Consider the following 12,900-nt stretch of genomic DNA (forward strand, 5'->3'; position numbering starts at 1 on the left):
ACAATTTACATTATAATAGTATTTATAATGGTGTGTGACATAGGCATTGACCATAATTCAAACATTGCACAAAATTCAGTTCTTCTAAGTCTGATGTAGGCATGTTAGAATTACACATTATAAGGCCCTGCTAATGCTACGTGAAGGATTTCTTATTTACCATAGTTGTAGTTCTCTACAGTACTGATTGTAAATGGGAACTGATTAAAATAAATTACATATCCCCTGAACTCTGGAATCCCCTGTTTTAATGTGAAGTGTTTGCAAAGTGTTTGTGAAGGGATCTTCATTTCTTCAAGGAATGTCTTACTCCATTTTCTAATAATGGGAAGTCTTACTTTTGTTTTTCACAACCAACAAGTAGGTTTGTTACCCAGCCAAAAAGTGAATACAGAATTTTCAGCAAACAAAAAATTTTCATCCCACCCACAGAACTTCCTTCCTGTGCCTTCAGGTTTCTCCTACAGTTGGCATGGTTATAAAAAAATAATGGCTTCATTTTGTAAACACAATCCATTATTTGTGTTTCAAATGTGTAGATAAGTAACACCAAAACTTCTTTGCTGTTGTTGCTTTATCCTGTCTAGGGTTAGGTTAACCTTAGAGAGCTGCCATTCAGAGGCTTCAGCATTGTGGCTTTTGGTTACTGAGAACATCAAAACATGAGTCAGTGACACAACATCCAGTTAGGACTGCAGACCCCAAACACTTCTCTCCTGGCTGCGAGAAATTCCTCCCTAGTTATTGCCATGTTCTTGTCTGTGGAATGCTCTCCACGAGGAGATGCTGCTTTGAGTTTCCCATTCCACGCAAGGTCATGTTCAGCTTGAGAGCTCTGCATGCTGGTTCAAAAGTGTTACAGTGCATCATGGTGTGTGCCAAATTGGTACATATTTTTCTCAAGAAATGCAGTTTTTAAAGGGATCTTTGCCCTGGTATGCTCCTTGCTCATTTACAAGTGGGCTGAGTTTTTCAATAACTTGTAATCCTTGGAAGAAGTAGAAACAGTGCTTTCCTCAATTCCTTTTTTCTGTGTTTTTAGTTCTTTCAGGAGTTTGGAGACCCTGACACTTTCTGTTGCTTCCTCTGGATACAGTTGTCAGTGAAATATTACTGAAATGATACTGTTACCTTTTTGGTTTTAAATATTTCCCAACAGTTCGTTTCTTTAAAAGCATCAATAAATTACTGTGAGGATTTTATAATGTGGGATTATTTATAACATGGTAATTCCTATGGAAAATGTCAGTCCCATTTATAGAAGAATCAACAGGGTCTTATTTTGTTGGTATTATCGCTTCATATTCTAATATGTTTTCAATTTTATGAATCGTAAATTTCGACCCTATTTCACACAGAATTACTGGGGTGTTAAGAAGGCTTTTACAGAAATATTGGCAGGAATATGAGGGCAGAAAGGTCTGCTGCCAGTTGAGCAGAAGCAGATGCCTTCAGTCTCTCCTGTAAATCATCAGGCAGTTTGATGTAGTTCAAGTGTTTGCCCAGTGGTAACTGCACAGGATAGAGTGGCCTTGTCTTTTAAGGTGATCAATAAACTCTCAATAGAAGGAAAACTGAGGAATTGCATGAAACCCCATTGGTTTTATTGGTTTGCAGCATTTATTGCTTAGCTGTTCTTTGTTCTCAAAATCACAGAAGAGATTATCCCAGGAAAATTAATGATGCAGTTGTAAGAGTTTAATTTGAGCAGTGCCATCAGACCTTTGCTATTTTAGAAAAAGAGAAAAATCAACTACTTATGCTTTGTAGTCCATTTCATTCCCTGTTAGTGCTGATGACTTGACCACTGAGCATGTATAACTAGAACCAAATTCCTGAGGCTTGGCTCTCTCAAATTTCCATTAATGATAGATGTGAGTGAGCTGTTTTACAGTGCTGCATATGATTCAAAATGTAGCTTGTCTACAGATGAATTTTTAGAAGAAATACAGTAAGTATATAGATATGTTGTGTCTCCTGAGAAAAGTCAGTGTAACACTTTTAAAGTAGTACAAGGATTATGGTCAAATAGAAGTGCCTGTTTCACATGCCTTCCTTCTGCTCATGGAACTTCAAGATATTTAAACAAATGCTTATGCTTATTTCTTTTTTTCCATTTTAATTTTTCAGTAGCTTATCTAAAACTTCTGTTTCTAGGTTGGACTTCCTTCCAATATGATCTGTATGTGCTTCCATTGTTCTAACAAGCTATTACTTTTCCTTCTTCTGTATCTAAGAATAAATCTCTACAAGCACAGGAAAATTAATTCAACCAATGGTACATTCCAAAGTCTGAATTAACTGTATCGGGTTGGTTCATGAGTTGAGGTTTCAGCTTGAAAATGCTAATAGGTGAATATAAAATAAAAAGTCTTAAAAAAACTAATTTTATCTTTCTGAAAACTGCCCTTACTTTAGAAGATATTTTTTACATTTTCCATTTGAGGTGCATTTGTAACTTTTTTCAGGCATGGGTTTTCTAGTGGTGACTTTGACCAGAGCTGGATTTCATGAGCAGCCTTTGATGAGGTCACAGTACTGTTTGCCAAAACTTAATGTAAAATATATATTTAGCCATCAAACTGAGGAATATTGAAGCCACAGTAATTATTTCATATAAAGGGGGAGGCTGCTATGGCTCTAGATTCAGCAGCTTGTAAGATATAGTTAACTGGTGTTTAGGGGTCCTTACTGCAAAACACTGAATTTATACAGGCATTTTTACTTTTGTCTGTATTCAGTATGTTTGGAAGAGGAGAAATGGAGAAGAAATAATTGAAGTAGACACATGGGCTGTAAGGGCTGGAAGCTCCTGTCAATTATTAAGTCTACCTGTCCTTTGTAATAAGATAGAAATTTGTAAACTCCTGAGACTGAGTGCCTGCAGGGTCTGAGTTTCTATTTCAAGCTGGGGATGCAGGAACTGTGGTGAGGGCTTTGTGCTGACAGCCTGTCCTTGCCACACCTGTTCTGTCAGCTCCTGCCTGCTTCCTTTTGGGAAACATTTTTACCCCTAAATTTTCAGTTGGTTAAAGAGAACCTTTGAGAGACACAAGCTGGAGGCTTCTCCTGGTGTTTCTGCACCGGCTGCCGATGTGCCCGGGCTGTGCCAGCCCTGCCCAGCATCCCCCAGGACCATGGCCATCCCTGCCCAGCATCCCCCGAGCAGCGTGGCTATCCCTGCCCAGCATACCCCAAGGAGCTGTGCCAGCCCTGCCCAGCCATCCCCCCAGGAGCAGTGCCAGCCCTGCCCAGCATCCCCTGAGGAGCTGCGCCAGCCCTGCCCAGCATCCCCCGAGTAGCTGTGCCTGTCCTGCCCAGCATCCCCCGAGGAGCTGTGCCTGTCCTGCCCAACATCCCCCCAGGAGCTGCGCCAGCCCTGCCCAGCATCCCCCGAGTAGCTGTGCCTGTCCTGCCCAGCATCCCCCCAGGAGCTGTGCCAGCCCTGCCCGGCATCCCCTGAGTAGCTGTGCCAGCCCTGCCCAGCATCCCCCGAGGAGTGTGGCCCTTCCTGCCCAGCATCCCCCGAGGACCGTGGCCAGCCCTGACTGTCTGCACTTGCCTTTTGCTGCTGCTCCCTTTGCCCCTCCGATGCCTGTGGAGCTGCTCGCTCCCCTCACAGAAATGTTGCAGCCAGTTTTTCAAATCCTGAGATGACAAAAGGTTGTACGCAAGCTAAGCCACCTGGTACTGAGCACAAACGCTGTTAAAAAGCCCTGCTGAGGCAGAGAGCACAGTGGGAGCCCCGGGTGTGTGTAGCACTTTGCACTTGAAAGCAGAGGTTTCTGGCATTCCTTTATTCAGGCAGCCATCGGTGATGGCAGCAGCGGTCGTGCCAAGCAGCAGCAGTCTGTCAAATTCTGTGTAGGAACACAGGCAACACTCATCTCTTCAAGCAACGTTCATGTTTTTCTTTGAAGTTTCTGTCGGCTGCAGTCGGGCATCCCTGTCCTACCCATTTATTTCAGTGCCACCTTGTGAGAAAAGCTCCAGGGGAAGGACCCTGGCCCCTTCTGCAGTTGTCCTGAGAGCAAGGCTGCCCGCACTGAGGTCTGGTGTCACTGTCCATTCCTTGAGCTCTGTGGAAAAAGGTTTAATGAATTTCTTTCACTTTGTGAAAAAGTAGTACAAGTTTGCAAGTGGTAGCAGATGTTCATGAGGCTGTGTGGACATTGTAAGTAAACACCTTAGAAGACTTACTACCCTATTCTGGGGGAATGAGAAAGAAGGGTAGGGGAAATAAGGTGAAACAAAGGACAGTCAAAAAGCAGCTTGTCCCATTGTGGGGAGGCTAACTCCAAGCAGGACCTGGCACCAAAGGAATAGAATGGGAAATGAAAAATTAAGTTTAAAGAAGAGAGGAACAAACTTAATAACCTTGGCTGTCAGTGACTCTGCTGAGTCACTGAACTGTGCAACATGAGTGAAGAGTGACTGCTAATTTCCTGAATACTTCCTGCCCATCCCTGCTATCCCATTAGATATCTCTGCTTTCATGTTCTCTCAGTTTGGTGTCTGAAATATTCCAGCTGTCCGAACAGAGTTTGGAGGCATTGGTGATATGGTTCAGCTTACACATCAGTCTGTACTCGCAGTTTTGGGCAGAGGAGGTTACCCCCACACAGGTTTGTGCTGCTTGTGATGTTTCATTTGGCTTTTGCTTTTTAAAAGCAGTCTCGGGAGTCTAAATAAATGCAAGTTAGTTGTTGTCCATGCCACAAGGCTTTGCATGTATACAGTTGGACTTTATTCAGAAAAGAAACACATCAAGCATATGCATGAAAATATGTTCCTTGAACTACTTGAAGAACATCTTAAAATAGAAGCAGAGTAGTGTAAGAAGTACTGATAGTACTAGAAGTTATTCCTAAAAGCAACGTGGAAAATCTGGTCTGTTCTCCTGGGGCACAGCACTGGGCTGCTGCCAGAATGAGTTCTTCTGGAGGAGTGCTCTCTGGGAGGGAATACTCCTGTTATTTCAGTCATGGTTTTGATTAGGAAATCTTAGGATGCTCCAGTCAGAAAAACAGGATGTGTAGGTTTAAGCTAATGCAATTTTATTTTATAATAGGATGACAATAAAAATATATATGTTGTAAGTTTCTCTGGATCCAGCTGGTGATCATTAGCTTGACAGTCACTGTAAATCTCTGAATTTCAGCTGACTCTCTACCATTGTCAGGCCTTTTACCCCAGCAGGCATTTTAAAAGAGGAATCCTTAAAAACCTCAAAATGCTGTGCTTAAATAGCTTAAAATAAAGCTGATTTCCTGGATCCCAGAGATACCTGATGGAGACAAAACTGAATTTCCAGAAAAGTTTGTCTTGTGTTTCAACTTGATTACAGAGAAAATGCTGCAGCAAGTAACAGTAGTGATGTGCAAACAAGCTTTTCTTGCTGTCTGATGAGCTTCAAGAGAATTGGTTCCTCAATCAGTATGGTATAATACCTCTAATAATATCAATGAATTCTATCTAAATAAAATGAATTTATATAAATTGATATAAAAGATTTGAATTAGTGTAATCAAGATGTTAGGAATAAACAGCTTAATAAACTGTGATGAAATGTTTCTAAGTAAAATGATTTTTTCTTTCTTGTCCCGCTTGGATTTCATTAGACAATTTTTAATTGCTACCTCTGAGTTGTTAAGTTTTATAACTTTGACAAGATTATAAAAAAATTAAAATGAAATAACTTCTTATATTCTTAGCACACATGACCTTTGAAAATTAAATGAGATACACAGTATGCAAAAAACCCTGACTTTGAAAATTACATAAATAAAAAGGCTGACGAGTATAAACCAAACTGAATATAACCTGTAAAGTGAAATCTATGCAGTCATCTTTTCTTGCCTATTTAACATTACTAGCTTCTGAAATTTTTCTGAAATGTTTTCTTTGTTTATATTTTCCCTAGCTGAGGATTGCTTTTTAGAAGTCATGCCTGATTGTAGTACTTACACTTTTATATAAGCTGCATGAAGTATAAATGTGTTACAGATTATTCTTTTTTTCTTAAAGCAAATGCCAGTAATTGTGTGTTTTCTGGAAATTAAATTTATGGTGTATTATAGCTGCAAGATAATTTTTTGCTTGGAAAATAGAAATCTTCAGGAAGAAGATTGCAGGCTCAGTAGGACTTCAGACTTTGGTCTGAGTTACTCCTGACCCTGTTGTGCAGCACCGTGCAGGCACAGGGAGCGTTGCTGCAAGAGATGCTGTGAGCCATGATCTTCTGTTCATTTCCATTCTTTGAAATATCCTGGCATTTTTTTCTGGCTATTTGTACTTGCAGTGACAGTCCTACTCGGACCAGTTTCCCTTTGCTTTCAGTCTAAGGCCAAAGGGGATCTCAGAGATCATCCAACCCAAACCCCTCAACTGGACTAGTATCTGTAAATAATGCCTAAGGGATTGCTGGATTTTAAAAAAGCATCTGACAAAGGAAACTGTCTATCCTCATATTTATTGTTGTAGCAGAAAATATATTGTAGTGGTGTGACTCAGCAAAATAACCTTTTTCTTGAGGTTGTTTTTGTTATTGGTTGTTGAGGGTGGTGGTGTTTTGTTTGTTCCTTTCCTTGGGGTGGTTGGTGGTGGTGGTGTGTAATAGTTCGAATGTGTGAGTTCGGCTGCAAGTCTTGACAGCGAGAAGAGACTAATTAGGCCACGGTTTACAGGTGTCACACTCAAAGACATTTTATTAAAATAGCTCCATGGAGAGAGAAAAGAACAGGTAAAAGCTAAGCTCTAACTCCCAATTACAGAATTTCCTTACCTTTTCCCACCCATAGCTTCATCCTATAGGTTGAATTACAGTGTCTATAAAACTCATCACAGCTTTAACTGGAAGACAATTTTAGACAAATGTTCACCATTGCTATGACCACATTATCTCCCAACAATCCATTCCCATGAGTAGAATAACTCAAAGCTTTCTTATCTCCTTTGTTTTTGCTAGTTATTGGTCTCTTTCTCACAGAACTAAACTTGCACCTGCCAGCAGGACTTAGAACCTGTCTGCAGTTCTAAAAACCCTTTTTCTCAACTCAAAAATCTTTCTTCCTCTCCACAGTGGTGGGTTGTCTGTTTGGTTGGTGGTGGTTTTGTTTTGGTTTTGGGTTTTGTTTTATTTTTTATAGGAACCATTTTGAAAGATTTGATCTCATCCCTTTTGCAGTCTGTATATTGTCTTAAGTTTGTCACATCTTTCCTTACACAGTTTCTTAAAGCTAAAGAGAACCAATTTTTTTGCTTTTTAATGTGTAAATTTGGAGGCTTTTTTCTTGTCCCGTAGTTGTGTTGGCACTGCAGAAAGAATGGCTCTTAGAGAATGGGCTGTGTGTCTGTAGGGAATTCACTGAACATGCCTAAATATGTCCATAGTAGATCTGTTTGTGTGTAAATACTTGCTCAGTAGTTGTAGAGTCAAATTGGAGTGAGAGTGTATTGTATCTCGTGGTTTGCTTAAGTATAAATCTTTAATTTCTTCCAAATTGTCTTTCCCTCTCCTGACCTTATTCAGTCATTTTAAAGCTGAATGTTTATAGGGAGGCAGTATTAAGAATTTATAAGATTTTAATGGAACGGAGCATCATCTTAATGATATTTCAGTTTCTTGATCATCTTTCTTTAAAAACAAAGGCTGAAACAAAGACATAAATTACATGAAATTTCAACCCTTTTTTGCCCCCAGAGAGACCAATACATTCAGAATTTGCCATAAGCTCATTTGCCTGTAATTTGCAAAACTTTTGAGCTGTTCAGAAAAGGTCTGTCAGTTGTCAGTCACATCCTTGCCTTTCCTAGCTTTGCTCTCACAAAGCCAGGAGAGTCTAAGCTGGCTTGGGAAAGGAGAGGAAACTTCTTGCTGTGAGTGAGCAGAGGTAGGAAAAGCTCCAGATTTCCTGTGCAATAAACAAGTAGAAGTTTTGTTTCCTTGCATGGCCCAGTGAGTCAGTGTCAGGGCTGGGCTCCCGCTCGCTGGGCTGAGCTCATGCGAGGAAGGGGCAGGACTCCAGGCCTCTCCTTGGACACTGCAAGCTGCTGAAAGGCAGCTTGGCTTCACAATGGGAGAGGAGGTATTTATTTTACAATTAGTTGGGGTTTTGTTCTGTGTCTGTTTAAAACTGTATCGCAATATATGTTCTGCTGGTTTCAACCTCAGGGTTCTTTGGTTCTTCTGCACACCGTGTAGGTGCTGGGTAGGTAAAAAGAAAAGAAGGAAAAGGAGTGCTGAGGATCCTGAAGTCCATTTCTGCTATAGAGGAATATATTAGAATAGGGGGTTACTTTTGTATGAAAATATATCCTGTCCTGACTCTGTTTAGCTTAAGTTTTTCTCCTTGAAGCCTGTTTGGCCATTAAACTTGCACAGATGTTTTCTATTTCTATATGATGTGGTTTCAATTTTCTTGCTCTAAAGAATAATGCAACTTTATAGTTAAGCAAGACAAGTTGCACAGTCTCTTGGATGTGTTACTGTTTCATATGTTTGCTTACTAAACAAAAATTCACCACCCCCACCCCTATTTCTTCCTTCCTAAATGCACTAATACAACTGTATTTCTTGGCAGAAAAAAGAAGAGGAGCTTTACTAATTCCTCTTCTTGGTGAGGTGACATTTGTACAAGCGAGAAAAATTGACGTGAATGAGTTTTGGGATAATAAAATCTGAATCTAAATTATGATTTTTTTCTTTCCTCTCCCTATCCCTCCCACGCAAGAAAAAGCAACTTTTGCCTGTAAAATTTTATAGAAAGCTGAATGGAGAGATATCAAGTAAATTGTTTAATGGTTTGCAGATACTTTGAGAGCTCTTAGTACAAAAATGTAAATTTCCCTCAATTTTGGCTTTTCTCAGCTAAAGTCAGTAAGCTGAGTGCAGAAATGAAGCCACAAGTTTTCTGAGTTGCTTTTTCTCTTAAAATGTGCCATGTGTCTTTCTCTTCTTCTGCTTTAAATAAAGAAAAGAGGAAGGAGGGAAGGAAGAGTGTGAAAGGATCATAGACCAGCCAGACACTTGGTAGGATAAAAAATCTGTAGGCCATTTCTAAGATGCCTTTTTAATGCTTTGTGTGTGTTTCTGTGGGAGGTTGGTGGCATTCTGTGTCTCTGAAATAGCTGTTAAACGCTAAGGACACGAGTTGGTATTATTGCAGTGAGCTGACAAAGTGCTTCATAAAAACTTCCAATAAAAGGCAAGGAGAAGGGAGGGAACGGAGCTCCTGGGAAGGAGTCCTGGTGCAAGAGGGATTGGTAGCCAAGTGTGGGCTGCTGTGCTGCCCTTCTGTGGGCACTGGGCTCACTGCGACGCTCCGGCCACCCAGGGAGAGTGACGTCCCTCTGCAGCAGGCGCTGTACCTGAAAAGCTGAAAAGCAAAGCTGAAACACATGGGGTTGGTCATTTTCCATTTGTGTTCCGAGTCACTTGTTGCTCTGCAGTTTTCCCTGTAAGAGTTTCAAATAAAAATATCTCTCTGGTTTTGCTCAGTAGCTTCCGATTTCAGTGATGAAAACTGTGGGGGGAAACCCCCCCAAAACTGAATGTTAATCTTCAGGAGAAAAGAAGAAATATAATACCAAAATGGAATAAATATTTGCTGTCAGCCCTAAATCGGGGATAATCTTCTTGACAATATGGACTTACTCTTTTTTAAGTAATCATTGACTTTGAAAAATACAATTGAACAGCTATTTGTCAGTTTGTTGACAGGATCATGACTTTCACAAAAGAGCAGAGAATATTGATGCCACTTTAAAGAGTTTTTTGTTTTCCTAGATTTTTTGGTGGTGGTGAGAGATGAAAGTATCTGCACTGTTCCCTTACTGCTGCAAAAGGAAGTGGAGATCCATGTGGCACTTGTAGGGTTCATTAACTTTTGTAAAAGAGGGAGGTTTCATAACAGAAGTTTCTAAGCTGGATGGTACAGTCTGGATCATGCCAGTTACCAACTGCAGTGTAGACAGGCACAGTTCTCCTGGGAGGGCAGGAAGGAATTTCATTCACTCAGTGCAGACTGACTGAAGTATTTTTCCTAGAGGAGACAGAAATTAATTGTGAGTGGCAACTGCAGATGGTAAGATTCATGGCCAGGGGTGCAAGGGGACATGTTTTCTTTACATTTATGTGAGCCACAGTCAGTAAAAGAGGGGAATGAAAAATAAAGCAGGGAGGAATTAAGACTTTCTGCTCAAAAAATACTTTTGTTACAAAAGCACCTTCTGGCATTGCAGATCTGCAGCTTGAGGAGGAAAGAAAACGAGCTTGTTCATAGGGCCAATTTGGATGTGCATGCTTCCAGTGCTTTGAGATGAGGCAGCTGGGAGCACGCTGTGTGGGTTTCATTATGTGTCTGCCTTTTAGTGCATTTTCTGAAGTCTTTTTCCTCATCAGTGATTCTAATGTGTCTCGCTCCATTTGTTTCAGCAGCATCTATCTAACCTAAACTCTTACATTCACTGTCTCACTATTAACCTTTTAGGAAGGCAGGCTTTTAGTTCATTAATGGTTTGAGACTGACAGCCTGACAGCATCGAATGTCAGGATTCCAAATTTTACAGAAATATTAATGTTATAAAGCGTGCAAGTTTGGACACACAGGTTTCTCTGCTCTCCAGCACTTCAAGAATATTGGTAGAAAAAAGTGTCTCCAGTCCCCTCCGTGGCCATAAGTCCAAATTTTAAGAACTTGTCAACAGATGAAGTTACAACAAATTTAGAATCTGAACTCAGTTGCTGGTAGGACAAGTTTAACGGTGAAGATTCTACAAAGCAAAATTTGCACTCTTGGCTCTCCAAGCTACCCAGAGTTTTAATGATAACAATGTTTCACTGATAATGGTTTTGTTTCTATCCCTTTTTCCATCCAAGAGGTTAAACCAGAAATTTTGCAGTGAATATTTTACCTACTTATGTCTTCGAATGTTGTTTAAGATAGCACAGATTTCTCTGGTGGGTTGTGTAACCCAGGAAGATGTTCTTCATCTGTGGTTTGCAGACTGATGGTGGTCTGCTAAACACCTGCTAGTTCCAGTGCCTGGGTAGCTGGGTGAGACACGTGGTGCTGGCTCAGGTCATTTCTAAAGGGAGCTCAACAGCTGGAAACAAGAAAAAAGCAATTTTCCATTTAAGCAGTTCTGAAATCGCTGAAGAGATGTTTTGCCATTGCAAATGGGAAGTTAGGAATTTGTGAAACAGTCTCTCTAATTAGAAGTCTTCCCCACTGTGAAGGTTTGAGACTGTCCTTTAAATGCAGAAGTATAAATTACATGAATGTGGATGATAGAACCAGTTACATTCAGTGTAAACATTGGTATCATTGCTGAGGGAGCAGATTGTATTCATCTGCTGAAATACTGTGCGTCTGAAGGCATCTTAGATCTACAGCAGTTTCTCAGAGAAAGGTGGCACAGTCAGACCTTTCCAGGCAGGTTGACAGTCGGAATTTGTTCGGGAGGTTGGTGAGTTGCTGCAAGTGCTTCACTTGATAGTGTTGTGATAGATATAATCCACTTTAGAGGTCATTACAAGCTGCAGATGGCTAAATAGGAAATGTAACTATACATTTCTGTACTGTGGACTTGTCTTTTTCATTGCAATAGCTGACTGTCACGTCAGTAATTGAGTTTTGTAATCTTTAAGATTTGCAGAGGGTTTCTCTGCTTCTGTGGGAACTGCAAAAGAAGGCCCAGCAAAGCAGACCAGCAGATACCATAAAGCATTTTTTAGTTTTGAAATTTTTTCACTGAATATTTCTTTATTGTCCTGCAAAACAGAGATTTAAATTAACCTTTAAAAGTTACTGCTTAATAATTTTGAAGACTTTTCTAATTATTTTCTCCATATATCTTGTTCTCCCTATGGTTTTATTTTCTTTTTAACTCAAGACCTTAATGCATTTGATAACATTTGGGGGGAGACAGGAGTTTGAATAGTACTTTGAAGTTTCCCTTGAGTTATCACTTTGGTTTTATGTTACCTTCCTTTGTTTAAGTTTACTTTCTGAAGAGTTCTGTACTCAATATTTCATTTCCATATGTTAAAGAATAGTATTTCCAGGAAATTGGAAGATCCTGAGACATCTGTAGTTCAGATCAGAATTGTGCCTGGGCTCATGTTATGCCTCCAAACAGCAGAGTGTGAGAACAGGTTGCACATACAAAGAAATTCCTGCAGTGAGTCTTAACGGCCTCCAGTTATTTTGAACTTTGTGTTTCATAAACATAAAGGATTTTGGTCCTCATCAAATCGAGTAGACACATTTTCATTGCATTTAACGTGTTAGCATCTCTAATTCCTATGAAAGAGTTCCAGTCAGCTGGGCCACACTTTGTGGGAAGGAGTCACCTCCCTTTGTTTGTTTTGAATGTGGTACCTGCTAATTTCATCTGATAGCCCTTAGTTTTTATTACTGGAAGAGATGAGTGAGTCCATAATTTTTATTACTGGAAGAGATAATGAGTGAGTCCTCTCTAACTACCTCTCAATTGTCTCTCCTGATGTTTACAGACTTGTGTCACCTCTGTGTATGTTTTTTCCCCAGAATAAGGAATCCATTCCACATGTTTGATCATTCTTGGTGACTTTCTGTCTTTTTCAGTTCCTTTAGGAACTGTGGTTTGTGTGTGAGGGTGAAAGGAGGTGAGAACCACACACAATGACTTAGGTGTTGGATTTATACAGTGTTTTGAAAGCACTTTATGTTGCTCTTTATTGCTTTCCAAAGTATTAACAGCTATGGGTTTCAAAGCCTGTCATTTCTGTCTAAAGACAGCATTTTTCCTCTAAATGTGTCATTTTACTTCCATCTGAAATAAGTTTCTGTCCTTCCCCTCTGCTAGACCATCTAGGAAGAAGTGGAAAACAAGAGCCTTGATCTGGATCCCTGAACA

At 40.2% G+C, this 12,900-nt stretch overlaps 1 protein-coding gene across 10 annotated transcripts in view; it reads left to right on the forward strand.

Annotated features, from left to right (window-relative positions):
- SH3KBP1 (SH3 domain containing kinase binding protein 1) overlaps window positions 1–12,900 on the forward strand; it is a 227,750-nt gene that overhangs the window by 141,276 nt on the left and 73,574 nt on the right. Inside the window, exon 1 of one of the 10 annotated variants that reach the window (XM_071554712.1) lies at window positions 8,028–8,087. The exons of the other annotated variants lie outside the window; for them this stretch is intronic. Within the exon in view, the coding sequence (XP_071410813.1) occupies window positions 8,076–8,087 (12 nt within the window). The 5' untranslated portion in view covers window positions 8,028–8,075. Of the gene's footprint in view, window positions 1–8,027; window positions 8,088–12,900 lie in introns of those variants that run through there. 10 annotated transcript variants of the gene reach the window in all.

This window comes from Pithys albifrons, chromosome 1, assembly GCF_047495875.1.
Source record: "Pithys albifrons albifrons isolate INPA30051 chromosome 1, PitAlb_v1, whole genome shotgun sequence".
Classification (NCBI taxonomy): domain Eukaryota; kingdom Metazoa; phylum Chordata; class Aves; order Passeriformes; family Thamnophilidae; genus Pithys; species Pithys albifrons.